The sequence below is a fragment of the Podarcis vaucheri genome (genome assembly GCF_965113315.1).
Source record: "Podarcis vaucheri genome assembly, chromosome: 12".
Taxonomy (NCBI): Eukaryota; Metazoa; Chordata; class Lepidosauria; order Squamata; family Lacertidae; genus Podarcis; species Podarcis vaucheri.
This window is the reverse complement of record NC_138750.1, coordinates 18,733,752-18,761,738: the sequence shown is the minus strand read 5'-3', so window position 1 is coordinate 18,761,738 and position 27,987 is coordinate 18,733,752. Positions and strand designations below refer to the sequence as shown.

Sequence of the window (27,987 nt, the reverse complement as noted above, 5' to 3'; positions counted from 1 at the left end):
GGGCAGCCCCCGACCCGCCTCCCCAGGTCACCTCCCCCGATGGTCAAGGGAGGAGCGGCCTGTCCATCACCGAAAGGGGCGGAGCTAGAGGATCCGGATCTCCTCCCTGCCTTCCCTCCCTCCCTCCCTCCTTCCTTCCTTCCCTCCTTCTTTCTCTCCCCTTTCCAAGTTCCCGCTCCTCCCTCCTTCGCGCGAACCGTCCCGTCGCTCCTGCTCGGCGCCAGGGGGGGGGGCGGGGGGGCTAATTCGGTGCCAAGGAGGATTGCTCAGCCGGCATCGTGCTCCCGAATCGGGAGAGAGGAGGAGGAGGAGGAGCCGCCGCCGCAAGAACTGCTGCAGTGTCCTAGGAAGGAAAAGCAGCGTCGGCAGGGGGTGAGGTTTGGCACCTGGCCGGTAGAGGGAGCTGCAGGGCATTTGGGGGTGGGGGTGTGGGTGGCAGAAGCTGCAAATGGATGGTTTGCATGATCAATGCCCAAACCCGCGCGCAGGAGTTCCAGAATGGAACGTTGATCATCTCTGGACGTTCCATAAAACGCGCAGAGAAATCCTCCCCCCGCTCCTGTTAGACACCCTCCGTCGCTTCTATGGCGTTCTGACTGCAAGATCCTGATTCGAGGGCAGAATATTCCGATTTATTCATTTATTTCGCGTGCTTGTGTGTGTTCGTATGCGTGAGATTTTGGTGCTAGCGATGCTCCAGCACAGGCTCTTAAAGAGAACGCGGTTTTACGCACAGGAAGCGGAGATATGTCCAATTGATCAGGCCAAGTGCGGGATCGGGGTAAGTTTTAGATGGCTGATGAATGATAAGGGCTTTCTTTCTCCGTGATAGATGGATGGATAGATAGACAGACAGACAGACAGTGCTTTTTCTGGGGGGGACGAAGGGGTACACATACCCCCTAATCATTTTGTGAATCTTTGTGCTTTTGTCCATTTACTGTATTTAATTTTCCCAATTTGAACTATAAAATGGTAATTTTCTTGAGTGAAAATGAGGGTACCCCTAAACATTTTTAAGGTGGGAAAGCACTGGATAGATAGATAGAAAGATAAGAGTGCTTTTTTCTGGGGGCACGCAGGGGTACACATACCCCTAAACATTTTGTGAATCTAAGTTTGGCCTCATATTTCAATATGAGTAGGAAAATGAGAGTACCCCCGAAACACTTTTTAAGAAAAACAGCACCGGGTAGGTAGGTAGATAGATTTTATTTAATCTTTATTTTTTTATAATTTGATACAGTTTTCTGTTTCACAATTTTGAATGCTCATTTAAACATCCCTAAAATATCAATGACTTCCCTTCTTTTCTTTTCATGGTTCATTTGGCATACCATATATCCCTGCCTATTTTACACGAACCAAACCATTCAGTATTCCGTTATTACATCCATCAAAACTTATTTACCCTGCTGAATTTATCTTAATGCTGCCAACAATAGATGGATGGTGCTTTATGACATTTAGGAAATGTCAGCAACCCAGTGCTGCTTCTGAACCGGGGAAGGAATATTAGTGTAGATCTCTTATCCCCCGCAGGGTTCCTTCCCTACGTTGGATCTGAAATTTCACTTGAGTGTAACCTTCTGTCCTTTCAGGGTTGGGGGAATAGGGTCTTAAAAACTACCTATATTGTAGTACATGAGTAGGCAAACTAAGGCCCGGGGGCTGGATCCGGCCCCATCGCCTTCTAAATCCAGCCCATGGATGGTCCGGGAATCAGTGTGTTTTTACATGAGTAGATATACCGTCCAAACCTGATTTGAAGTCCATACCACGATGTTGGTTTCATAATTTTTGACCTGGCATTATATTGCAAATCACGTGTGCGTTACGCAAAAAAGCACAATGGGGGGGGCACTGTGAAGCCGGCCAAGGCTTCTACATAGCTCCATCCTTATTTCAGACATTGTGATATATCAGTATATTGCGGTGTTTAAGGTAAAGGTAAAGGGACCCCTGACCATTAGGTCCAGTCGTGACCAACTCTGGGGTTGTGGCGATCATCTCTCTTTATTGGCTGAGGGAGCCGGCGTGCAGCTTCCGGGTCATGTGGCCAGCATGACAAAGCCGCTTCTGGCAAACCAGAGCAGCACACGGAAACACCGTTTACTTTCCCGCCGGAGCGGTACCTATTTACGGATCTACTTGCACTTTGACGTGTTTTCGAAGTACTAGGTTGGTAGGAGCAGGGACCGAGCAACGGGAGCTCACCCCGTGGCGGGGATTCAAACTGCCAACCTTCTGATCGGCAAGTCCTTGGCTCTGTGGTTTAACCCACAACGCCACCCGCGTCCCATTGCGGTGTTTACCGTATTTTTCGCCCTATAGGACACACTTTCCCCCCTCCAAAAATGAAGGGGAAATGTGTGTGTGTCCTATGGGGCGAATGCAGGCTTCAGGAGAGCCACAGCGCCAGCCCCACAAGGTCGGGGGACAGCGGGGAGGCGGAACGCCGGCATCCCGCTGTCTCCTGATGTGGTTTGGAGGCTGACGGTGGGGAGACGCGTGCTTCTTCCCGCCGCCAGCCCCGCAAGCTCCGGGGACAGCTGGGAGGCGCAGACCTGGTCTCCAGGCGGGCGGCAGGGAGAAGAGCGCTTCTCCCCGCTGCCAGCCCCACAAGTGCCTGGGGGGGAAATAACATTTTTTTCCTTTATTTCCCCCCAAAAAAACTTGGTGCGTCCTATGGGCCGGTGTGTCCTATGGGGCAAAAAATATGGTAACTGGTGATATATCACAAAGTTGAAAACCAGCCCTACCCACAAGTAAAACACCAGTCTGCAAGGGCCCAGAGATTCACATTTGTTTCCAAGCGCTTGTTCAGAAGTAAGTTATGCCGGAGCTGTTGTACTCTAAAGCTATTCTTTTCAAAGCATCCGACACAACCTTGGACGACATTGTGAGATGTGATTAAGAGCAGGCTCCCAGTCTTGTTCTTGTGTGTCTCGTGACCGGGACAGAGAGGCAGAGTGCTCACTCACCTTTTCTAATTTCTTGTGGGGGTATCTGGGTACAGAAAATTATCTGATGGCCTATGGATTGCTCCTCTATATTTTACAGACCTCCCTCTGTCTAGTTACCCCTCACAAGCCTTCCATCTCACTTACCTGAGAGTAAGCCCCTCTGAAATCCATGGCACTTATTCCTGAGTAAACATGCATACAGATGCACTGTAAAGTACTCAACTGGCGTGGGGGGGGGAGAATATCAATACAAATAACTGCTTTAAAAAAAGAAGAATTAACTATCATATGCAGTAGCCTAAACAAGAGATGTTAACATTGATTTTATTGATCTCTCTTCACCATCCAAGGTCAGAAAGCCATGAACAATAAAGGGAGCAAAAAGCTGGTGAGAGATAAGAAAATATTTAATAATGTTGCTGTGAAGTGTATTTATTACCCTGTATTACTTTGGGCTGCCTAGGAAGAGTTGTACCTCAACACTACAGTACTGTGTTTCCAAACTGAACTACAATTCCCATCATCCCTGACCACTGATCCTGCTAGCTAGGGATGATGGGAGTTGTAGTCCAACAACACCTGGAGACCAAAGTTTAGAAAACACTGGTGTAGCACGTCCTCTGCATGCAAAAGATGGCAGATCCAGTTCAGAAAATCTTCAGGTGAGGTTCAGAAAGACCCTTGTCTGAAACCCCACAGAGCAACTGCCTATCATTATAGACAACACTGAGTTAAGAAGATGGTCCGACTGATAGAAGCTGACTTCTAGTTTTCCATAGCATGTGTTTCTGAAAGTGTGCTGTCAGAGCTGCCACCAGGTCCCAGCTCACACAGGACCACGCTAGCCAACGTTCACTTTATAAGAGTCTTTATTGAGTTACAAGTTTCATGTCCGAACTGCAGCGTGCAGCTCTACACCTTCCATTCTAGGTCGCCGAAGTCTCGTCTGACTCTCCGCCCCCTGTGCACCAGCTTAATACCCTAGCCTTGCTCCACCTCCTACGCCTCTCCCTGCGTCTCTGGGTCCCACTGCTCCTCCTAGTCTCCTCCCTCCTAGACTCCTCCGACGCTGAAGACCCCCCACTTCCTTCCTCCTCCTTTCGGCGGGCTTTGGGACCCGGCTCCCTCTCCGGGCTGCTTGCTGCGCCAGCTTCCTCTGCATTTGAACTTGGCGCGCGCGCCCAACTCCCTGCCTTCCTCTTAACCGTTGCCTCGCTCTCTGAGGAGGGCGTGACCACCCCTGACTCGTGCCCTCCCTCCTGCTGACAGCCTCCGGAACCCGATGCCTGGCTACCTTCCTCCCTGCTGCTCTCAGTCTTGAGCGTGGGTCCCGACTTCCAGCTGCTGCCGCTCTCAGTTATGAGCGTGGGTCCCGACTTCCAGCTGCTGCTCTCTGAATCTCCTCTGTTCCCTTCCTCCTGGGGTGTCCCCCCGGATCCCCCCCTTGCTCTGCTCACTGGGGCTCCCTTTTGGGAGTCCTCTGACTCACTGCTTAGGCTTGGAGATCTCGGGTCGTCATCATCACTCATTCTCCCTTCGGATTCCTCCCCCTCGCTCTCTGTTTCCTTCCTTCTCTGCGTCTCTGCTCCTGAACCCCTGACATCCATCCCCCCTCGAAGCCCCCCCTTCCCCCCTCCCCGCTTTCAGGTGTGGGTGCTGGGTGCTCCATCATCATGGGAGGGAATGCCGGATACAGTTCGCTCCCCGTGGTTGGCCGCCAACTGAAGACCTCCGATTCTTCCTCCTCGCGGTCGTCGACGTTGACCTGTTCCGCTTCCATCTCTGTACCGCCGTGCTCGAACCCAAGGTCCTCCCCGAACACGTCCGTGTCAGTCTCTGCGTCGGTCGCTCGACCTGGCATCTCCAGCCACTTCCGGCGCCATTGCTCCTCTGGTCGATCGTCCCACCAATACGAGGTGTCTGACGCCGAACCCGCCGGTGATCCTTCTGGGGAACGGGTGCTCAGTGCGGGTTCCCCGTCCGAGTCGAATCCATGGAACGTGCTGGAAGAAAGTGTGGGCGTGAACAGCCAGTCGTCGAAGAAGCTCGCTGGCATGGGTCTGTGTGGGAAAAGGGCATGAAACTCGTCCTTGAGCAGGGGTTCCTCCAAAGCGTAGTCTGGCACCCAGCTATTGGCGCTGGCCCGGGTGCCCTCTCTGGCTAGGAGGTATTCGACTCCCTCTTCCCCCCATCTGGAGTCCAAAATCTCCGTGACCTCGTTGATGGGGTCCTGCTGCGCCACCCCCCGCGTCTCCGTCCGCTCCCGGAACGGACTCGGTGCCGTCCCGGGCTCCTGGAATCTGTGAGGTGCCTTGTAGGGAGTGAGCACCGACCTGTGGAACACCGGATGCATTCTGGAACCCTCCGGCAGCGCCAGCCGGAAAGCTACCGGGTTGATCTGTGCTTCGACTTGGTACGGACCAATTTGCTTGTGCCCCAACTTCTTCTTGGCTAGTGACCTGGTCGGCACTGCGTGGGCTGCCAACCAGACCCAGTCTCCTACGTGGATCTCTTCGCCAACCCGCCTGTGCTTGTCAGCTTGCACCTTGTAGGCGTGCTTAGCTAGCTCCAGCTGCCGTCTGAGTTGATCGTGGACCGCCTGCAACTCTGACGCGAACGCGTCCGCCGTCTGTGGTTCTCCTTCCCCCACTCTCTCCAGTCCCGGGAAGGTTCTGGGATTCCTCCCATTGTTGGCGAAGAACGGCGTCACCCTGTGGACACGTGCTTCGTGTTGTTGTAAGCGAACTCGGCGAGCGGCAGGTAATCCACCCACGTCGCAGGCTGTTGATTGGCATAGCATCTCAGGTACTGCTGCATGATGGCATTGACCCTCTCTGCTTGCCCGTTGGTCTGCGGGTGTCTTGCCGATGCCAGATTGACCTTGACATGTAGAAAACCCATCAGCTTCTGCCAGAAATTCGAGATGAACTGGCGTCCGCGGTCGGACAGTATAGACCGCGGCAGACCATGCACTTTGAACACGTGATCTATGAACAGTTTGGCGGTTTGTTCCGCCGTGGCCACCTTCGCACACGGAATGAAATGTGCCATCTTGGTGAACAAGTCCACCACCACTAGTACAGCTGTCTTGCCCCTCGAGCTGGGTAAATCCGTGACAAAGTCTAGGGCCACCCTCTCCCACGGTTCAAACGGCGTTTGCAGCGGTTCTAACAGTCCCGCCGGCGGTCTGTGTACCGGCTTGGCCCTCTGGCAGGTGTCGCACCTCGCGACGTAGTCCGCGACCTCCCCTCTCAGCCTGGGCCACCAGAAGTCTCTCGCGACTAATTCCACCGTTTTTTCTGTGCCAAAGTGACCGGCCGTGGGTGCGTCGTGCAACTGTTGCAGTACCTTGGCTCGAAGTTCGTCTCCAGGCACATAGACGGCCCCTTTATGTAGGAGCAAGCCGTCCCGCACCTGGAACTCGTCTGTGTTAGCCGTGCCTCTGTGCACTTCTGCCATCTTCTCTTGCGCAAATGAGTCGTCCCGCAACGCACGCCGCACCGCATCCAGGTCTACCGTAGCTGAGGCACACGCCCACGCCGTCGGTGCGAAGATGTGCATGGCCGCCGCTGGCGTCACCTCTTCTAGGTATTGCGGTTTCCGGGACAGTGCATCCGCCATGATGTTGGTGTCTCCTGGGACATACTCTATTCGGAAATCGAAGTCCGCAAAGAACTCTGCCCAACGTATCTGCCTCTGGTTCAGGAACTGCGCCGTGCGCCAGTGCTCCAGATTTTTGTGGTCCGTGCAAACCTGCACTGTATGCTTGGCGCCGATCAGGAAATGCCTCCACGCCTTGAACGCTGCATGAATGGCCAGCAACTCCCTGTCCCAGATGGTGTAGTTCTGCTCCGACTTGCTGAGCTTCCTGGAGTAGAACGCTCCCGGCCTCCAGACCCCCTGCGGGTCTCGCTGCAGCAGGACGGCTCCCACGGCTCTGTCTGACGCATCTGTCTCTACCCTCAACGGTTTACTGGGGTCGATATGCAGCAGTTGCTTTTCCGACGCGAAGAGACGCTTGAGCGCTTGAAAGGACTGCTCCGCCTGCTCCGTCCAGATGAATTTCTTTTTCTTGGAGCTGAGCGTGTCCGTAATGGCCGCCGTCTGCATCGCGAACCCCTTGATAAATTTGCGATAGAAGTTGGCAAAGCCGACAAACCGCTGTACCTCCTTCCGGTTTCGCGGGCTCTTCCAATCCAACACCGCGCGAACCTTGGTGCTGTCCATGGCTAGTCCCTTGTCCGACAACTTGTATCCCAGGAAATCCACCTCCGTCGTGTCGAACTGGCACTTCTCTAGCTTGGCGTACAGTCTATGTTGTTGCAACCTCCTCAGCACCTCCCTCACGTCTTGGTCGTGAGCTTGCTGCGATTCAGAGAATATCAGGATGTCATCCAGGAAGCAGACGCACTTCTTGTAGAGGAGCCCCGCCAATACGTGATGCATGAAAGCTTGAAAACAGTGAGAGCCATTTTGTAATCCAAAGGGCATAACTCTGTACTCGTAGGTGCCCAGGGGCGTGAACATGGCCGTTTTCCACTCATCGCCCTCCCGTATGCGGATGAGATTGTACGCCCCTCGTAGGTCCAACTTGGTGAACACGCGTCCCTTGCGCACCGTCGCGAGGAGGTCGTCAATCCTGGGCATGGGGTAATCAGACGGCTTGGTCATCTGGTTCAAGAGGCGGTAGTCCACAACGAGTCTTTTTTGGGGCGTGTCTTTCTTTTTCACGAAGAAAACGGGACTGCCCCCCACTGCCTTGGACTCTCTGATGAAGCCACGCTCCAGATTATGATCAATGAACTGTTTGAGTTCCTGCATTTCGTCCTCAGACATGGAGTATAGCCTCCCCTTAGGCAGCGTCGCCCCTGGCAGGAGGTCAATCTTGCAGTCATATGGCCGGTGAGGGGGTAGCTTGTCCGCCTCCTTCTCGCAGAAGACCTCCAAAAAGTCCGCGTATTTGTGGGGAACTGTGTGCAGCGTCCCCAACTGTAGTTGCGATTCTTCCTCTTCCCCCTCCCTTCTGGGTATAATGCAGTGTTCAGCGCAATAAGAAGAACCGAAGATCAGCTGTCTCTGGTACCACGCCAGTGTCGGACTGTGCCTGTCCAGCCAGCTCATGCCCAAGACGATGGGAGTGTCCGACAACTGAGTGACATTAAAGCTGATGACTTCTCTGTGGTTACCTAATCGCATCACCAGTGGCGGCGTTTGCTGCACCACTTGCCCCCCTAGTAACTCTCTCCCATCCACCGTGACGACTTGCAGGGGCAGAGTGGCAGGCAGTAGCTGTATAGCGTGTCGCTTCACAAAATCCTGCGCCATAAAATCTGCATTACTCCCAGAGTCCACAGTGATCGGGACGTCTATTGTGAGTCCATTGGGCAGCTGGAGCGATGCGGTCAGTTGCACGACCGGTTTGGGCGGGAGGGGGTCTGTGGGTTGCAAGATCTCTGGGGACTGCTTCACTGATACGTCTGGCTGGGCCCCAGTACTTCCGTCTCCAGCCAGACATCGTCGTTTCCCTGCAGAGGTTCTTTGTGCTGTGTAGCTGTCTCCACTTTAGCAGCGGCTGCAGTGTGCTTCAGGCTCCTCTGGGGACACTCTTTCGCCAAGTGTTGCGGACTTTCGCAGATGTAGCACTTCCGGGTCCCTCTAGGAGTCTTAGATTTGCCTGCTCCTGGTGCTAGGGCTCTGGTTGCTGACTGAGCCCTGGCACCTCCCACCTCCATAGGTTCTGCTCCCCCTCCTGGCGGAGGCGTGGATTGCGCACGCTCTGCTTCTCTGGGAACGAAGGAAAAACTTCTCGCTGCTTCGCGCCCACTACGCCCCTCCTCCCTGGCCCATGGGCGTTCTTCTAGCCGCACTCCCGCAGATAGCGCCCTCTGGACCACCTCCTGCGTGCTCTTGGGTCTCTCCCCTCTCGCAATTTCGTCCTTAACTGGGTTGCTGAGACCCTCCCAGAAGAGATCTCTTACTGGAGGCGAATCTCGGTCCCATTCTAAAGCGCTGACGAGTGCGAAAAAGCGTGCGTGGTACTGTCGTACCGTGGCCCTGCCTTGTTTAAGTCCATGTATCTCCCGTCGCGCAAGATCCACATCTATGCTAGAATAAAAGCATGCATCCATCGCTTTGATGAAGGCATCCGCACTTTGAAGCGCTGGATCCTTATCCCTCCACAAATTGCGCAGCCAAGCTTTAGCATCTCCATGCAAATGGGATAGGATAAACCCCACCTTCTCTTCCTCATCTCTAAAGTCCTTTGCCAGCAGTTGCAGTGCACACAGTACATCTGCTCGAAAATTGGGGTACTGTTGCAGGTTCCCATCAAAATGCTGCACAAGACCGCCTGATCTCCTTGCCAACCCAACTCCCTCCGGCTTGGGTCCCGTTTGTACCTGCTTGGCAAACGCTTCAAACCTGGCTTGGAGATCTCTGTAGGCGAGCGCTGCTTCCTCCTCCCTCTTTCGGGATGCTAATATCTCTGTGTTTAATTGTGTCACTGCCTCTTGCAGATTTGCGATTTGCTGTTCAGCCGTCATGCCTGCCGATTTTGTGAGCTTGAGTCCAGGCACCCCTCTTCACCCCTCGCTGCGCCTTCTCCCGCTGCGGTGTTTCAGGCGCCTGGAACTTCTTTGTAGGGGGGACGAGACTTACTGTCAGAGCTGCCACCAGGTCCCAGCTCACACAGGACCACGCTAGCCAACGTTCACTTTATAAGAGTCTTTATTGAGTTACAAGTTTCATGTCCGAACTGCAGCGTGCAGCTCTACACCTTCCATTCTAGGTCGCCGAAGTCTCGTCTGACTCTCCGCCCCCTGTGCACCAGCTTAATACCCTAGCCTTGCTCCACCTCCTACGCCTCTCCCTGCGTCTCTGGGTCCCACTGCTCCTCCTAGTCTCCTCCCTCCTAGACTCCTCCGACGCTGAAGACCCCCCACTTCCTTCCTCCTCCTTTCGGCGGGCTTTGGGACCCGGCTCCCTCTCCGGGCTGCTTGCTGCGCCAGCTTCCTCTGCATTTGAACTTGGCGCGCGCGCCCAACTCCCTGCCTTCCTCTTAACCGTTGCCTCGCTCTCTGAGGAGGGCGTGACCACCCCTGACTCGTGCCCTCCCTCCTGCTGACAGCCTCCGGAACCCGATGCCTGGCTACCTTCCTCCCTGCTGCTCTCAGTCTTGAGCGTGGGTCCCGACTTCCAGCTGCTGCCGCTCTCAGTTATGAGCGTGGGTCCCGACTTCCAGCTGCTGCTCTCTGAATCTCCTCTGTTCCCTTCCTCCTGGGGTGTCCCCCCGGATCCCCCCCTTGCTCTGCTCACTGGGGCTCCCTTTTGGGAGTCCTCTGACTCACTGCTTAGGCTTGGAGATCTCGGGTCGTCATCATCACTCATTCTCCCTTCGGATTCCTCCCCCTCGCTCTCTGTTTCCTTCCTTCTCTGCGTCTCTGCTCCTGAACCCCTGAAGATGGTCCGACTGATAGAAGCTGACTTCTAGTTTTCCATAGCATGTGTTTCTGAAAGTGTGCGAACTGCCATTTTCTTTTAGGTATAAGCTTGGAAGCAAAAGCTGCCGTTTTAGAGGGATCTGTTCGAATCGGGGCTTCTGCCAGATTCTTCTATGTCAATCTGCAGTTCCCAAACTGTGTTCCATAGACCACCACTGATTCCTGTGCATCATTTGAGTTGCGCGCCTGTGAAAAACAGTCAGTGCAATGGCTGTGAACAGCAGACAAAGCGCGTTAAATATCAGACTTGTTTCTAATTGTATTGTTTTTGTTTCCATTTTTCCATTTTATGTTATTATTTCATCTATGGAATTCAAATTGTGCTGTGAGAAAAAGCAATATAAGGAAGAAAAGAAGCAGTAGAAATTATAAGGCAGCATTGAGTACAATTGCTATAGCAGGCAGAAAACCCATGAAGTAGTCTGCCAGTGGTACGTGTGGGGAACCACAGATGTTGTCTGGAAACATGGTTTCCATGTTGTTTGAAGCCAAACCATAACTTAGCGTGAACACATGAGCTCATGGAGAGAAGATTGCAACTGCTTTGCTCTTCCTGAAATCATTCTGCTGCTGCGCTAAGCCATGGTTTGTCCTAGCAAGTCATCTAAACCTGGCTTTATGGTTTAGCTTACCATGGTGCGGCAGCAGAATGACCAAGGAGGAGCAAAGAGATCTCTTGTCTCCTGGAGCCTGCCTGCCTGCCTGCCTGCACATTCACGCTAAACCATGGTTTGACTTAGTTTGCCGTGCAAACCAGGCTGAGTGGTTGACCTGGTCAAAATTTTTGCTTGTGTGATTGGCATTTTCTTTGGCGTATTCGGGTATAGAGTGCCAGTTTCGGATACTGCTGAACGGTTTCAGTCGAGAGCTTTCCTTTATGCAAGCAGAATGAAGAAGACCAATCTTCTTGTGCCAAATTTTTGTTTTGGGTTGTGGAGTGGAAGCATGAGATTGCAGAATCTCCAAGTTCTCTTCTCTCTCCCCTTCCATCCTCTGCTGTAGGGGTGAGGAACCTCAGGCCCAGGGACCAAATCCAGACCTCTCCATTTAGCCTTTGAGACTTTTCCCAAACCACTCTCCCGGAGTGCTCTCATTCTCTGTTCTGTTAACGTTCACAATCTCATCATGCTTTGCAAATATTTTGACTCTCCCTTTCAAAAGATCCTTACAAGCATCTTTCCCTTTGCGCTCTCTCTCTCTCTCTCTCTGTGTTGCATAATATTTCACCGGGGAAGTAGATTGTTGGTGACAGCTGATCTCGTCTTAACCCGGGCAAAAATGCATAGTAGTTCTACAGCTTTGAATATTGAAGTTCACATTGCGGTCCCGAGGGCTATGTGTTATTAATAAAAATAGGGAGTTACTTTTTTGGCCGGGCACATCTATCTTTGCTTTTGAAACGGGTGTTCAAAATCTGACAGCATAGCGCTGTTTGAGTAACCCATAATCGTCACACCCTATATTCTGCTTAGAAGAACATTAGCACATCCGAGTCTTTTCTTTTTCTGTCTTCAGTGGGAGAATTGAGCAGGTGTTCGTGTTTCTCCAATTAATGTACAATACATTGCACCCACTCCCCATTGAAGTTGCATTTATGCCATGCAAAGCCATGGTTTAGGAGAGAATGTGCAACCATGTGGCTCCTCCCCATTCTTTCTGCTTCTGTGTTGATCTAAACCATGGTTTGCTTTAGTGTTTCCTCTGAACCTGGGCCCATGGTTTCGCTCTTCCCAGACGAACTACAAGCTGTGACCAAGGTCTGCCCTATGGGTTACAGCTTGTGGTTTGTATAGGAGAGCTAAGCCATGAACCTGGGTTTGGACAACACACTGAGCCAAAGCTTAGGACAACATGCTAACCAGAGACTGAATGTTGTGACTATCTGATGTGAAGGAGCAGCCCAGATGTGGATTCAACTTATGATCTTCAAACAAAAACGTCTTGAAGGTCCCAGGCCACAGAGAGGTTAGGCTGGCCTCAACCGGAGCCAGGGCTTTTTCGGCTGTGGCTCCAATCTGGTGGAACGCTCTGCCACAAGAGACTCGGGCCCTGCGGGACTTGACAACTTTCTGCAGGGCCTGCAAGACAGAGCTGTTCCACCAGGCCTTTGGTCAGGGCGCAGCCTGACTCCCTCCTTTGGCAATCTTCACAGAACTCTAGCCCAATGGCTGCCATCAATTTGATTTGAAGTAATTTTTTAATGAAATGATTTTAGAATGTTGTATTATTTTATTGTTGTTAGCCGCCCTGAGCCTGGCCTTGGCTGGGGAGGGCGGGATATAAGTAAAAAATTATTATTATTATTATTATTATTATTATTATTATTATTATTATTATGTATCAGCTCTGCCCTGAATGCAGATGCTAAATGCAGTTACTTCAAAGGATGTCTTGGTACCTAATGTGGATTTGCTTCTGTTGGCGTGAAAACAACTCAAAACACCTTATGTCTCTGGTTTGAAATACAGCATCAGTCAGTTAATGAAAAATACATGGCATTCCTGGTGAGTTGTAAGGGATACGATGTAAACAGATACTTGAAGTGCCTTAGGGCTTGCAATTTGCAATAGGTCTACGTCCTTTTTGGCCATATGAGTCCCACGCTGCATCTAGGACATCCGAGGCTGCTGGAGAAGTCCGACGAAAACAGGAGATGAAATTGCTGGCTGTTTTTTCGCTTACTCATCCCATGTCTCGAAAGGAAGTCAGTCGGTGCTCAAGATTGCTATGTGCTGCCGCTGTTGCTTTCAGTCCAACAAATGACATGCAATTGATTCCGCTTCCCGACGCATCTGTATTGTGCTCTCTTTGCATTGAAGTGAATGGACTGGAGTAATGTCATGGCAACAGCAGACAGCAAGGCAAATAACTTAACTATTGGCAGAAGACTGACTGCAGTGGAACAGAAACAGCACTGCATACTGGGTGGAATTGGAAGTGATGGCCTTCGTCCACCCCTAACGGCATCAGGCAAGACAGACAGGGGACAATTTTGCAGATTTGCTGCAGCCTGGCCAACTTTGTCCCGTGCCGTGTTCTTGATGCCTTTCAGAAAATTAAATACAGCATGTTTGCATTTTAGCTGTATTGTTTTGTTACTTTTTTGTGTTTGCCACCCTGCACTCCTTTGGGAAGAAGGGTGAAAGGAATATAATAAATGGATATTTATATGGTAGCATAGGAGTTCTGCAGCAACCTGGGAGCTTAGCTCATTCTTGCCTTGCCTCCTGATCATGCCCCCTCTTGATAAAAGGGTCCCTGAGTGAGTGAGCAATTGTGAGAGCCTTACTACCACTTGTGGGATGCAGGTGGCGCCTAGGGCTTGCCGATCAGAAGGTCAGCGGTTCAAATCCCCGTGATGGGGTGAGCTCCCGTTGCTCGGTCCCTGCTCCTGCCAACCTAGCACTTCGAAAGCACGTCAATGTGAAAGTAGATAAATAGGTACCGCTCTGGCAGGAAGGTAAACGGCATTTCCGTGTGCTGCTCTGGTTTGCCAGACGTGGCTTAGTCATGCTGGCCACATGACCCGGAAGCTGTACGCCGGCTCCCTCGGCCAATAAAGCAAGATGAGTGCCGCAACCCCAGAGTCGGTCACGACTGGACCTAATGGTCAGGGGTCCCTTTACCTTTACCTTTACTACCACTTGCAAGCATATACAGAGGAAAAGTTTGCACTTTGAAACGCCGCGTGTCCGAGAAATGGTGAGTCGAGCTCATTAATGGCCCATCTAATAAATAAATCATCCCTGGTGCTTTCTTACAGAGCGACTGCGTCTTTTAAAAGACGGGAGATGCTTTGCTGCACAGACTGCAAATGCGAGCTGTTAGAAATTTATGGTCACTTACCTCCTCCCCAGGTTTAGAAACAGACAAAATTATTCACTGTAGGTATCACCAGAGTGGCCATTTTATTTTGGATCCCTTTCCTGGTTATCCCAAACATGGAATTCACCTTTCTCACAGCTGCCGGGTTGACATTTTCCGGAGCTATGATCCCAAGAGCTCTTTTCTGTTAAGTCACCTCCGGCTCAGTCCCCATCAGAAGCTGCGGTACAGAATATATTTTGCCCCCATGTGCCTCGCTGTATACTAATTTTTGCTGCACCGCATTTCATTACACATTCCACTTGCCATCGGTCTGCCGCGAGTCCGTTACTGACAAAAAGCAAAACAAAGCAGCCGCTAAAGGACCCTAGCATTATTGCAAAATGCTGTGACATGGGCTTTGGGCATACAGCTTAGCAATGTGATTGAAAAACATGCAGATATTACGAGTGCCTGATTTATCTCCCTTGGTTTGGTTTTCAGCACAGTCCAGCCGGTGGTTTTTTTACAGCTGCAAACTGCAAGGAGGATGAGGCCAGCCTGGACATTCAGGCCCTGAAGAGGAATTGGAAAATCAACTGCTTTGAATCGTCAGGTGCTGGCAGGTACGTTCAAGTCTCTTGGCTGTGAATGTGTAGGATTTCATCGCATGGCATGGTTTCCTGTTCTGGGAGATCTTATATACATATATATACCTTCATGTGGGAGGAAAGTTTTTATTGGAGGCGACCAAGGCATTCAGAAAAATTCATGTGGCCCTGACTTCCTAGGACTATCATTCAAAATGCAAGTAGTGGAGGGTTTTGTTTTTTATATATAACTTTTATTAAACTTTCTGTTTTACAATTTAAAATACTCATTTTGCATCCTTAAGATATCAACGATTTCCCTTGTTCTCTTTCCATGGTTCATTTTACGTATCATAAATCCCTGCATATTTTACAAAAACTATACCATTCAGTATTCCATTATTGCATCCATCAAAACTTATTTACACTGTTGAATTTATCTTAATGATGTCAGCATTTTCAGCTGTACACCATTATTTCCCATATATTCAATAAACATTTTCCAATCTTCTCTAAACGTATGTTCTTGTTCTCTTATTCTATAGGTTAAGTCTGCGAGTTGTGCACGTTCTGTCAACTTAAGTTGCCATTCTTCTTTAGTTGGGTCCTCTCTCGTTTTCCATTTTTGGGCCGCAGTAGTAGCATGCATAAACAACCTTTTTTGACACCTGGGAATTTCAGTCTGAATTATCTCCAACAGAAAGGACTCTGGTTTGGGATGGAGGGAAGTACTTTTAAACATTTTTTTCTATTCATTATGGATCATTTCCCAGTACTTCTTTACCCTCTTACAGGTCCACCACATATGAAATAACATTCCCTCCACATTGTTTTTGTGTGTGAGTTCATCAATTCAAGAATTCTTTGCCCCCTGGGTGTATTTGGCTGCCGTGAAATATGTGGCCATGCTCCATCGCTGCCCTCCCTATTCCACTGAATCGCCAATCAAGATACTATACTCAAGAGTTTTAAATGCTGTGTATCCGTAGGTTCCGTAGGGAACTTATGTAGGGACGCAGGTGGCGCTGTGGGTTAAACAACAAAGCCTAGGACTTGCCGATCAGAAGGTTGGCGGTTCGAATCCCCGCGACGGGGTGAACTCCCGTTGCTCGGTCCCTGCTCCTGCCAACCTAGCAGTTTGAAAGCACATCAAAGGGCAAGTAGATAAATAGGTACCACTCCGGCGGGAAAGTAAACGGCGTTTCCGTGCACTGCTCTGGTTTGCCAGAAGTGGCTTATTCATGCTGGCCACATGACCTGGAAGCTGTACGCTGGCTCCCTCGGCCAATAAAGCGAGATGAGCGCCGCAACCCCAGAGTCGGTCATGACTGGACCTAATGGTCAGGGGTCCCTTTACCTTTATCTGTAGGTTCCACTTAAAATCAGCATTAGATTTTGTGCTGAAGCTTTTGCGCATTTTGTGCTTAACTCCTTTCCATCGGCACCATAATGCCTGTCCATTTGCTATCAGTAAGAATTGAATATCCAATGATGCTCTGGATGTTTTTCTGGACTACAACTCCCATCATCCCTAACCACTGGTCCTGGTACCTTGGAATGATGGGAGTTGTAGTCCACAAAAAACAGCCAGAGTTTGGAATACCCTGAACTAGACCAATGAAACGATGAGGTGCGTTTTTTTTGTTTTCTTCCTGATCTCGCATCTAAAGCTGCTATCTTCTGCTGCTCTTGTGTGGAATCAAAGTAGCTCACTCCTAAGCCGTACGGGAGATTGCAGCCTAGGAAAATGGATTTTCTGCCAAGAAATAGCCTATCGCTTAGATATAGCACGCTTGGAGAAAATGTACGGTAGTTTGTTGGCACTGAACTGTATCCCCAACCGTCGTAAGTAGGAGAGCTTTTAAAGCTGAGGGACTAGTTTGGTAGGAACAGGGGGGAAAATATATTTAGCTGCCTTCTCTTTTTCCCATGGTTGAAAACTATTTTTCTTCTCCAGTTTTCTTAATGTGTGTGTATGCTTGCCCTCTTCTTTGGATGTTTAATTGCCTTAAAAGCACAACAAGCTTCCTGTCTGCCTCCCAGGCAAACTCTGGAGCTTTACAAAATGGTAAAGGTAAAGGGACCCCTGACCATTAGGTCCAGTCGTGGCTGACTCTGGGGTTGCGGCGCTCATCTTGCTTTATTGGCCGAGGGAGCCGGCATACAGCTTCCAGGTCATGTGGCCAGCATGACTAAGCCGCTTCTGGCGAACCAGAGCAGCGCACGGAAACACCCTTTTTACCTTCCCGCCGGAGCGGTACCTATTTATCTACTTGCACTCTGACGTGCTTTCGAACTGCTAATTTGGCAGGAGCAGGGACCGAGCAACGGGAGCTCACCCCGTCACGGGGATTCGAACCACCAACCTTCTGATCGGCAAGCCCTAGGCTCTGTGGTTTAACCCACAGTGCCACCCGTGTCCCTTACAAAATGGTACCAGGTCTCAATGACGCTACCATTTGTGGGTTTTCAGGAATGACAGCCAATAATCCCGAGTGGAAGACTGGTAACCCAGCCGGAGCAATCGGAAACAGCTGACCTGACGGGTGGAGCAGGAGGAGTCGAGAGACAGGCACCTGAAACACAAAACTCCTGCTCTTGCAGCTGTTGCAGAGCTTTGGCAGGGCGCGGGGAGTGGGCAGAAAAACTACAGAGCTTGGTTCCTTGCAAGAAAGCTTCTTCAGGGTTTCCTCCTCCCCAGACCCTCCAAGTGTCCCTGTTTTCCAGGGATTTACAGAAGCCGTCCCAGTTTCTGATTTGATGTCCCTGTTGTATCATCTAGCTCCCGGTAAGAGGGTTGGTGCTGTTTGTAGGAAGCGTTCGTGCTTAACTCAGTGCAGACCTTACAAATATCGGTCTTTTCCAGGGTCAGTCTCAGATGTACAGAAGCCGTCCCGGTTCTGATTTGATTCTGGAATGTCCTGCTTTCCCTTAGGACGCCCCTATTTTCATCGGAGAAATGTTGGAGGGTGTGGAATAGGGCGTCCCTATTTTCATTGGAGAAATGTTGGAGGGGATGGAGTTATGTGACCACCCGAGCAAGAAGATAACTACCGTATTGGCCCAAATATAAGCCGCACCTTATAAAGAAAAAAAGACGATACCCAAATATAAGCCGCTCCCTTCAAATTCTGCAGGCATGCACACCAGTTCCGTTTTACTGTATCTGTTTCAGCAGCGATATCGTAAAAGCCCATTGTTAAAAGGTCGCAAATTTAAGCCGCAGTTTTCATGGTTGGGATTTGCTGAATTTTGGCTTATATTCAAGCCAATACAGTATACAACCTTTAGAAGAAGCTTTTAAATGTTTTATGTTTTATTATGTTTTTATATATGTTGGAAGCCGCCCAGAGTGGCTGAGGCAACTCAGTCAAATGGGTAGGGTATAAACAATAACATTATTACTATTATTATTACTATTATTATTATTATTATTATTATTATTATTATTATTAGCGTCCCTATTTTCATCGGAAAAATGTTGGAGGGTATGCCTTCCTCCCTCTTAGTGGGGGTGGGGTTTCACTTTCTTACTTTTCCTTCGCTAAAGTGGACTCAGGTGTGCATTCCTACATGTCCTGAACCCTTAATCTGCCCTTGACGATACTTCTGCATAGTAAAAAGAGGTGGCAGTTTCTCGAAATTACTAAATTTGCTTGGCGAGTGTTAATTGCAGTCATGCTTTATTAGGTGTGCGGCTTACGCATAGAGATATTCAGTTGCTCATGCTGCTTTTATAAAAAGACTATCCTTCAGATTCATTGTTTTGGCTTCTTTTGGTCAAGAGATGGGCAGAAGAGTGTGCCGTGCAGTGTTTAACTGAACACTTCTCTTTTTCTCCTCCTCCTCCTTCTTCTTCTTCTTCTTCTTCTTCTTCTTCTTCTTCTTCTTCTTCTTCTTCTTCTTATTTGTTTATACCCCGCCCATCTGGCAGGGTTTCCCCAGCCACTTTGGGTGACTCTCAACAGAATATTAAAAACACCATAAAACATTAAAAACTTCCCTAAACAGGGCTGCCTTCAAATGTCTTCTAAGCTTGTAGGTTGAGGAATAATGTTCATGTCATGTAATAATGTGATCAAGACTGGGTTGGGATAACTTAAAAAAAAAGTTTCAATTTCCCCCCACTCCACACTAGAGTTTAACTTGGCCCTTGGAGCTTCCTGTTGATGGATTCAATGCCTATATATTGCCATGGAAAGGCTCGTGACCATTTCCTGCTTGTTGCCATCCTTGTCCAGCCTTTCTGGATAAGCTGCTATTTGTGTTTTTTTTAGGTTGTTGTTCCCCTCCCTGATGAGAACATTTCTACCAGTATTCTTTCTTCCAGAAGGAAGAATACGCCCGGTCTGAGCCAGAGGAATAACATTGCATACAGTTGTACCTTGGAAGTTGAACGGAATCCGTTCAACTTCCAGAATGTTCAGAAACCAAACGCGGCTTCTGATTGGTTGCAGGAAGCTCCTGCAGCCAATCAGAAGCTGCGGAAGCCCCGTCAGACATTCGGGTTCCAAAGAATGTTCGCAAACCAGAACAGTCACTTCCAGGTTTGCGGCGTTCGGGAGCCAAAACGTCCGAGTACCAAGGCATTCAAGAACGAAAGTACGACTGTACTTTATTTTCCTCCCCATACACTCCTCCAGCAGTGAACTTTTATAAGGCATAGTCGAGCAAACCGTTTTCTATTTGATAGCCATTTGGTAGCATCTGTGCCTCCATCTGCAGCGTGACATGTATTTTTGCACTGCTAAAATTAGAGAGGAATCTGTTTTGTGCAGCTGCTCCGAAAAGTATTTTTGAATCTGGAAAATGTTTGAACTTACTTTTTATGTCAAAAAAGAAACTTTACAGGAACATTCCTGAGATGATAATTAATTTTTCTCCGGGTTTCTGTCTCTCCTTCTAATTTTAGACCTCGTTCCGCAATGTCAAAGAGGACTCATGATGCCTCACTCTTCCTCCGTCTTTGCCACCTGTCCGCCTGCTAGGATTTGCGTCCAGAATGAACATAGCAGCTGTGTTTAATGCCTTGCTGGTGTCTCTCCTGGCAGCCGTGCTGTGGAAGTACATCAAGCTGCGAGATCACGTCTTTGTGCTGGAAGAGGAGCTGGTCCTCACGCGCCAGACGCAGGAACTATCTCAGGTCCGCATCGACTACCACGCTGCTCTTCAAGCCCTGGTCCAAGATGGCACCAGGATGGTGTGCACCGGGAGGATGCACACGGACCGGATCTGCCGCTTCGAATCCCTCTGCTACTCCACGGAGGCCGAGGAGTTCATCTTCTTCCATAGCAACTCCTCGGTCATGCTCCCCAACCTGGGCTCCAGAAGATTCCAGCCTGCCCTCCTTGATCTCTCCTCGGTGGACGACCACAACACACAGTATTTCAACTTTGTAGAACTGCCTTCCGCCTCGCTCAAATACATGCCCAAGCCGGTGTTTGTCCCCGACGTGGCCCTGATTGTGAATCGATTCAACCCGGACAACCTGATGCATGTTTTCCACGACGATCTGCTCCCGATCTTCTACACCATGCAACAGTTCCCAGATTTGGACTCGGACGCCCGGTTGTTTTTCATGGAAGGCTGGGGGGAGGGCCTGCACTTTGAGCTATACAAGCTGTTGAGCACCAAGCAACCGCTTTTGAAAGAGCAGCTGAAGACTCTGGGTCGCCTCCTTTGCTTTACCAAGTCGTACGTGGGCCTGTCCAAAATCACCACGTGGTACCAGTACGGGTTCGTCCAGCCCCAGGGGCCCAAGGCTAACATCCTGGTCTCCGGGAACGAGATCCGACAGTTCACCAAATTCATGACGGAGAAGCTGAACGTGAGCGCGGAAGGGTTGCCCGGCGAAGAATATATTGTAGTTTTCAGCCGAACCATCAACAGGCTAATCGTCAACGAAGCAGAACTTATTCTGGCGCTGGCCCAGGAATTCCAGATGAAAACCATCACCGTTTCCATAGAAGACCACACTTTTTCAGATATCGTGCGCCTGATCAGCAATGCGTCTATGCTGGTCAGCATGCACGGAGCCCAGCTCGCCATGTCCCTCTTCCTGCCCAGAGGAGCCACTGTTGTGGAACTCTTCCCATACGCCATAAACCCTGAGCATTACACCCCTTACAAAACGCTGTCTAGTCTCCCTGGCATGGACCTCCAGTACATTGCCTGGACCAACACCGAGAAGGAGAACACGGTGACTTATCCGGACCGGCCTTGGGATCAAGGAGGAATTGCCCACTTGGACAAGGCGGAGCAAGACCGTATCGTGAAGAGCGGCGAAGTTCCGCGGCACCTCTGCTGCCGCAACCCCGAGTGGCTTTTCCGCATCTACCAGGACACAAAAGTCAACGTTGTTTCCCTCATCCAGGCCATCAGGCAAACGGTGAAAACGAAGCCTGGGCCCAAGAGGCAGAAGGGAACGAGCGGCCTCTACCCGGGCAAAGTCAGAGACGCCAAGTGCCAAACCTCCGTCCAGGGCACCAGTGAAGCCAAACTCTCTGTGTCCTGGCAGATCCCTTGGAATCTGAAGTATTTGAAGGTCAGGGAAGTGAAATACGAAGTGTGGATACAGGAGCAAGGGGAAAACACGTACATGCCTTTTATCTTGTCCCATCAGAACCACACCTTTTCTGACAACATCAAGCCCTTCGCAAACTACCTAGTGTGGATCCGTTGCATTTTCAACAAGAATCTCCTCGGACCCTTTGCAGACGTGCTGTTGTGCAGCACGTAACCGCCAGCCAGTTTCGGATGAGGGATTTGATTCCACCAAGGGGCTTTCAAATAAAGCAGGCTGGTCCCGTCAACCTCTAGTTTCTCATGGGGTTGATCAGGACTTTGAAGACCATGCTAGTGCCTCAGTCTCCATTTTATGGTGTTCCGTGTGTATTCTCTGCGTGGCATTCTTTTCCGTCGCTGTCTGAGCTCTCTTGGTCCTTGAAAGAAGCCTACAGGCCAAGGAGGTGACGAAAATGAATTCAGAACAGAAGGCAGCCATTGTACCTTCACAGTAACTTTCAAAATCTCTCTTTTGTGTAGTGAATATTTCAAGCTCAGCTTTCTACCAGGATTTAATGACGTCTCTGGCTGGGCAATCTCTTTCGTATTCTCCACTGTTTATTTTTATGCTCCCCCCCAAAAAAATATCTGTATCCCAGAGCAAAATATTTGGTACCAGCGTTCTTCATTAAACGGTTGAAAACCTACCCAGGCAATTTCTCTTTCTTTGATATTTATGCTTGAAATCTTCTGGAGGATTATTATATGATAAAAGCTCGTGTGTGTGTTGATTTGTGTTATCAGTGCTTTTTTCTGAAAAAAAATGTTTGGGGGTACTCTCATTTTCCTACTCATATTGAAATACTGCCCCTCAATGAGGCCAAACTTAGATTCACAAAATGTTGAGGGTTTGTGTACCCCTACGTCCCCCCAGAAAAAGCACTGTGTGTTATGATTGTTTAACCATTCTATTTCACACCTTGTATCATCTAACAGTGCTTGCCCTTTTTGTTGAAACTGAAAGGCAGGGAAAGTCATCACAGAGGACAAGAAGGTACACAAGCAAAGGTAGGTGATGGTAAAGGACCCCTGGATGGTTAAGTCCACTCAAAGGCGAATATGGGGTGCAGCACTCATCTCACTTTTCAGGCCAAGGGAGTTGCCGTTTGTCGACAGACAGCTTTCCAGGTCATGTGGCCAGCAGGATTAAACCGCTTCTGGTGCAACGGAACACCATGATGGAAACCAGAGCGCACGGAAACGCTGTTTACCTTCCCATCACAGCAGTACCTGTTTATCTACTTGCACTGTTGTGCTTTTGAACTGCTAGGTTGGCAGGAGCTGGGACAGAGCAACGGGAGCTCAGGATTCGAATCACCAACATTCTGATTGGCAAGCCCAAGAGGCTCCGTGGTTTAGACCACAGCACCACCCGCGTCCCATGTACACAAGTATTGTGATGTGTACCACTTTCCCGTTTCGACTAGCAGATTAGTAAAAGCGCTCAAAATCAGATTTATGTTCAATTGATAGCAATATGCCATGCCGTTTTGTGCTCAGATAATTGTTGAATTATGAGAAATATATGAAAATGAGTGAAAAGGATAAGCAGGCATCAGCATTCCAAAGTCAACATTTCAGTGCTGTAAGTTGGAGTGGCTGAGAGTAACCTGATTCCCTTTTTTGATACCTGCCCCCCCCCCGCAATACAATGACAAACAAAAGGGACAACAAACAGACTTGGAATTCAGCATATTATTTTCAGGGTGCATTTAATAATACACAGAGGAGGCTGGTCCATTGGGGCTAATGTACAGCCCCTCTAACTACAGTCTGCCTTCATACCCTCCAACATTCTTTAGACAAAAATAGGGACATACCTAATGATGATGATAAAATAATAATAATAATAATAATAATAATAATAATAATAATAATAATTTATACCACGCCCATCTAGTTGGGTTTCCCCAGCCACTCTGAGCAGCTCCCAACAGAATATTGTAAACACGATAAAACATCAAACATTGAAAACTTTCCTAAACAGGGCTGCCTTCAGATGTCTTCTAAAAGTCAGATAGTTGTTGATTTCTTTGACATCTGATGGGAGGGCGTTCCACAGGGTGGCTGCCACCACCGAGAAGGCCCTCTGCCTGGTTCCCTGTAACCTCACTTCTCGCAGGGAGGAAACCACCAGAAGACCCTCAGAGCTGGGCTTCAGTGTCTGGGCTGATTGATGGGCGTGGAGACGCTCCTTCAGGTATACTGGGCCAAGGCCGTTTAGGGCTTTAAAGGTCAGCACCAACACTTTGAATTGTGCTTGGGAACGTACTGGGAGCCAATGTAGGTCTTTAAGAACCAGTGTTATGTGGTCTCAGCAGCCACTCCCAGTCACCAGTCTAGCTGCCGCATTCTGGATTAGTTGCAGTTTCTGAGTCACATTCAAAGGTAGCCCCACATAGAGTGCATTGCAGCAGTCCAAGCGGGAGACAACCAGAGCATGTACCACTCTGGCGAGACAGTCTGCGGGCAGGTGGGGTCTCAGCCTGCATACCTGATAGAGCTGGTAGGCAGCTGCCCTGGGCAGACCTGGGCCTCCATGGATAGCTGTGAGTCCAAAATGACTCCCAGGCTGCGCACCTGGTCCTACGGTCTTGGCCGCTCCCAGTCACCAGTCTAGCTGCCCTAACAACACTTGGCACCCTCAGCAAACCACAGTTCCCAGGATTCATGTTTAATGATCATTTTTAAAGTGGAGAGGGAATGGGTTTGGGGTAGGTGGTGCATGGGTCCTGGGTTAAGCATGCATGTGCACATTTCCTCTTTGTGGGACGCACCCTTCCCTTCATCATTTTCCACCTGTTTGGTGGAAACAGCATTTTCCAGCTTCCCGGATCCAGGTTTACTGTTGAACAGCTAAGGGAACCTTTTGCCTCAGCGATAAACTGTTTAAGTAACATCATGGAAGCGTGCGCAGGGCAACTGTGCAAACGTGAATGTCCATTAGCTGGGGCACTCATGCGCACACCCTCAATTTTCACATGTGACGCTGATCCGTTTTTTGGGCCGCCCCCTCTGCCGCCATCATAATGGCTTGACGGAGGGGAATCTGTGCAAACTGATTTTAGTTGCCATCAAATCGGCAAACCACCGCAAGGAGAAGGTTCACTGGAAAATAATGACACCCTTTGGGCTTTCATTTATCCATTAGCATCTGTCAACTGCTTCAAGCCATATATTTATATTGGGATTAATGAGATCAGATGAGACCCTGTGGGCTGCAGCTTCTTTTCGTTGCAGGTTTCGGGATCTTTGACTCGCTCTTAGATGGAAAGGATGGGTCTCACGTTGGCAAAACTTACCAGAAGAATAAGAAATCAAGACGGACTTTTTAGAAAGGAATGGAAGTGGTTCGTTGAGTTTTTGCAAACAGACTGTAAACAGATCTAGACATTGGCAGGATTATTGTAAAAACCTGCAGTTTTTAAAAAATATACAGTGGTACTTCAGTTTTCGAACATCTCCATTGACGAACGTTTCAGAACTCAAACACCATAAACCCGGAAGTAAATGCTTCGGTTTTTGAACACGCCTCGGAAGTCCAACCGGAAACGCAGCTTCTGTATTGAGTTTTCCGTATTGAGATTTCCCTTTTGAATTTTCGGTTTTCGAACGTTTCAGAACGGTCTTCCGGAATGGATTACATTCGCAAACCAAGGTACCACTGTATATAAGATAATATATGAGAATAGACAATTGAAAAAGTTTTGGCAATTGCAAGTTGGCAGGAAAGGACGAAAATAAATGTAAGGAACTGCAGAAAGAGGGGGATGGGAGTCAAAATTGAAAACATTAAAACTTGGTTCAATAACTGTTGTAATGCATATAAATGAAAATTATAAATATTTTTATTTATTTTTTTATTTTAAAAGGATGGGTCTCACATAATTGAATGATCCCCTATACGAATGGCAAATCAAGCTGTTGGACTGTGCCAAAATGGCAAAACTGACAGGGATGTTCAGGAACCAAGAAGACAAAAACTTTAAGAAAGAATGTGAAAAATTTAGAATTCATTTAGGAGACCACTGTAAGCAGATGAAAACATTAGCAGGATTTTAATATCACTTGTAATGTCACAAACACTTTGGATAATGTGGACAGATACAAAATATAGGTTATGAAATAATATGCAGTTGAAAATGTTGACAATAAGACCCCTGGAAGGGATGGTGGGAAGTCTAGAATTTCAGAGATACCTATACAGTGGTACCTCAGGTTACAGATGCTTCAAGTTACAGACTCCGCTAACCCAGAAATAGTACCTCGGGTTAAGAACTTTGCTTCAGGATGAGAACAGAAATTGTGTGGTGGCAGCGGGAGGCCCCACTAGCTAAAGTGGTACCTCAGGTTAAGAACAGTTTCAGGTTAAGAACGGACCTCCAGAACAAATTAAGTTCTTAACCCGAGGTACCACTGTATATGGATGTGCATTTGGTATTGTTATAAATTTATATTTGTAAAACCAAATAAAAACGATTTCCAAAGAAAAGAAAAGAATGATCCCTTGTACGAAAGATCCCACAAAACAAGGAGCCACACCAAACTAAATGCCGTATCATACCACTTTAAATGATGTTTAAACAAGAATCCCGAGAACTGTAGCTTACAGGTGCTGAGAGGTGTTAGTAGATCCTGATTCCCGTCACAGAGTTACAAGTCTTAACAATTCAGAGAACTCTGGAAATTGTAGCTCTGAGCGGGGAAATGGGGTATCCTAACAACACCGTTAATAAACTACGGTTCCAGCATTTTGGGGGGTGGGGGAGAAGCAATGTGATGTTAACCCAATCTTAGATGATTTAGGTAGCTGTGAAGAGGCAGGAATCTTTATTCCCAGTAACTGCTTCATGGCGGGCAAGGCCTGAGTTGCTGCGCTCATTAGGCCTGACTCTCCTTTGCAGATCCTGTTCTGCTAATGAAAGAGTTAACTCCAGCTTTCTCAGTGTGATTTACTGCTGGCTCGGTCCTGTCAATGGGGCTTAATTTTCAACTGGATTGTGCCCAAGTGTTGAAGAAAATGAGTAATATAACACCATGTGCTATCAAGTGACGCACATCATGTGTGAAATGTCCCAGAGATTTGAACTGCTAACTTTTCTTTTTTCTCTTTTTAATGACCTCTTTTGATGAGTTTTGGAGACATCCTTGTCAGGTTTCGAGCTGGGATGTGAGAGCAATTATTTGTGCTTAGAGCTGATTCTTTTTTCTTTTCCCCCTTGTGTATAATAAGATTTTATTCCCCCTGTGTGTAATAAGTTTTCATGGGTATTCCTTTGTGGAAGAACAATGTTATGTTGGCATTACCTTTACAAAATTAGGAATTTTTTTTTTTATTAAATTTTCGGTTTTACATTTTAGAATATCAATTTAAACAACCTTAAAATATCAGTGACTTCCCTTCCTCTCTTTCCATGGTTCATTTTGCATATCATAAATCCCTGCATATTTTACATAAACTAAACCATTCAGTATTCCATGATTACATCCATCAAAACTTATTGTTGAATTTATGTGAATGCTGCCAACGTTTTCAAATGTACACAATTTCCCCCCATATATTCAATAAACATTTTCCAATCTTCTCTAAACGTATGCTCTTCTTGTTCTCTTATTCTATATGTTAAATCCGTAAGCTGCACATATTCCATCAGTTTAAGTTGCCATTCTTCTTTAGTTGGGGCCTCGCTTGCTTTCCATTTTAGGGCTACTAACAAAACACGGTCTGCAGTACAGTGGTACCTCTGGTTAAATACACTTCAGGTTACACTCTCCACTAAGCCAGAAATAGCGCTTCAGGTTAAGAAATTTGCTTCAGGATAAGAACAGAAATCGGGCTCCGGTGGCGAGGTGGCAGCAGGAGGCCCCATTAGCTAAAGTGGTTTTCAGGTTAAGAACAGTTTCAGGTTAGGGATGGACCTCCGGAACGAATTAAGTACTTAACCTGAGGTACCACTGTGGGACGCGGGTGGCGCTGTGGGTAAAAGCCTCAGCGCCTAGGGCTTGCCGATCGAAAGGTCGGCGGTTCGAATCCCTGCGGCGGGGTGCGCTCCCGCTGCTCGGTCCCAGCACCTGCCAACCTAGCAGTTCGAAAGCACCCCCGGGTGCAAGTAGATAAATAGGTACCGCTTACCAGCGGGAAGGTAAACGGCGTTCCGTGTGCTGCGCTGGCTCGCCAGATGCAGCTTTGTCACGCTGGCCACGTGACCCGGAAGTGTCTCCGGACAGCGCTGGCCCCCGGCCTATAGATGTGAGATGGGCGCACAAACCCCAGAGTCTGTCAAGACTGGCCCGTTCGGGCAGGGGTACCTTTACCTTTACCTTTTACCACTGTAGTGGCATACAGAAATAACTTTTTTTTCACACCCAGAATTACGAAATATGATGCTCAGGTATTGTGGTGCAGTACATTATTTCCAGTACCTTGCCATTTAAGGCTTCAATTCTGGGCGTATGTCCCATTAAACTTACTTCTGGGTAGATATTTCTACGAGTGGTTATGTAGGTATGAGTTAAGCTTATACAGTAATAGTTGGATGAGGGTCAATGAATCACCCTTTAACT

At 48.7% G+C, this 27,987-nt stretch overlaps 1 protein-coding gene across 3 annotated transcripts; it reads left to right on the top strand.

The window, feature by feature from the left end:
• The first annotated feature begins 100 nt into the window (after positions 1–100).
• POMGNT2 (protein O-linked mannose N-acetylglucosaminyltransferase 2 (beta 1,4-)) lies at positions 101–22,070 on the top strand. 3 transcript variants are annotated; one of them, XM_082193424.1, is made up of 3 exons: positions 101–372; positions 14,774–14,895; positions 19,772–22,070. In XM_082193424.1, exon 3 carries the CDS (start codon positions 19,862–19,864, stop codon positions 21,596–21,598), a length of 1,737 nt encoding a protein of 578 aa, XP_082049550.1. In that variant the 5' UTR covers positions 101–372; positions 14,774–14,895; positions 19,772–19,861; the 3' UTR covers positions 21,599–22,070. The 3 variants fall into 3 exon arrangements, with proteins under 3 accessions (XP_082049550.1, XP_082049551.1, XP_082049552.1); XM_082193425.1 differs by lacking the exon at positions 101–372 and adding an exon at positions 426–781; XM_082193426.1 differs by lacking the exons at positions 101–372; positions 14,774–14,895 and adding an exon at positions 17,525–17,647.
• The last annotated feature ends 5,917 nt before the right edge of the window (positions 22,071–27,987 follow it).

Coding starts and splice junctions, on each gene's coding strand:
- POMGNT2 (XM_082193424.1), top strand. CDS start 19,862: ATGAACATAGCAGCTGTGTTTAATGCCTTGCTGGTGTCTCTCCTGGCA.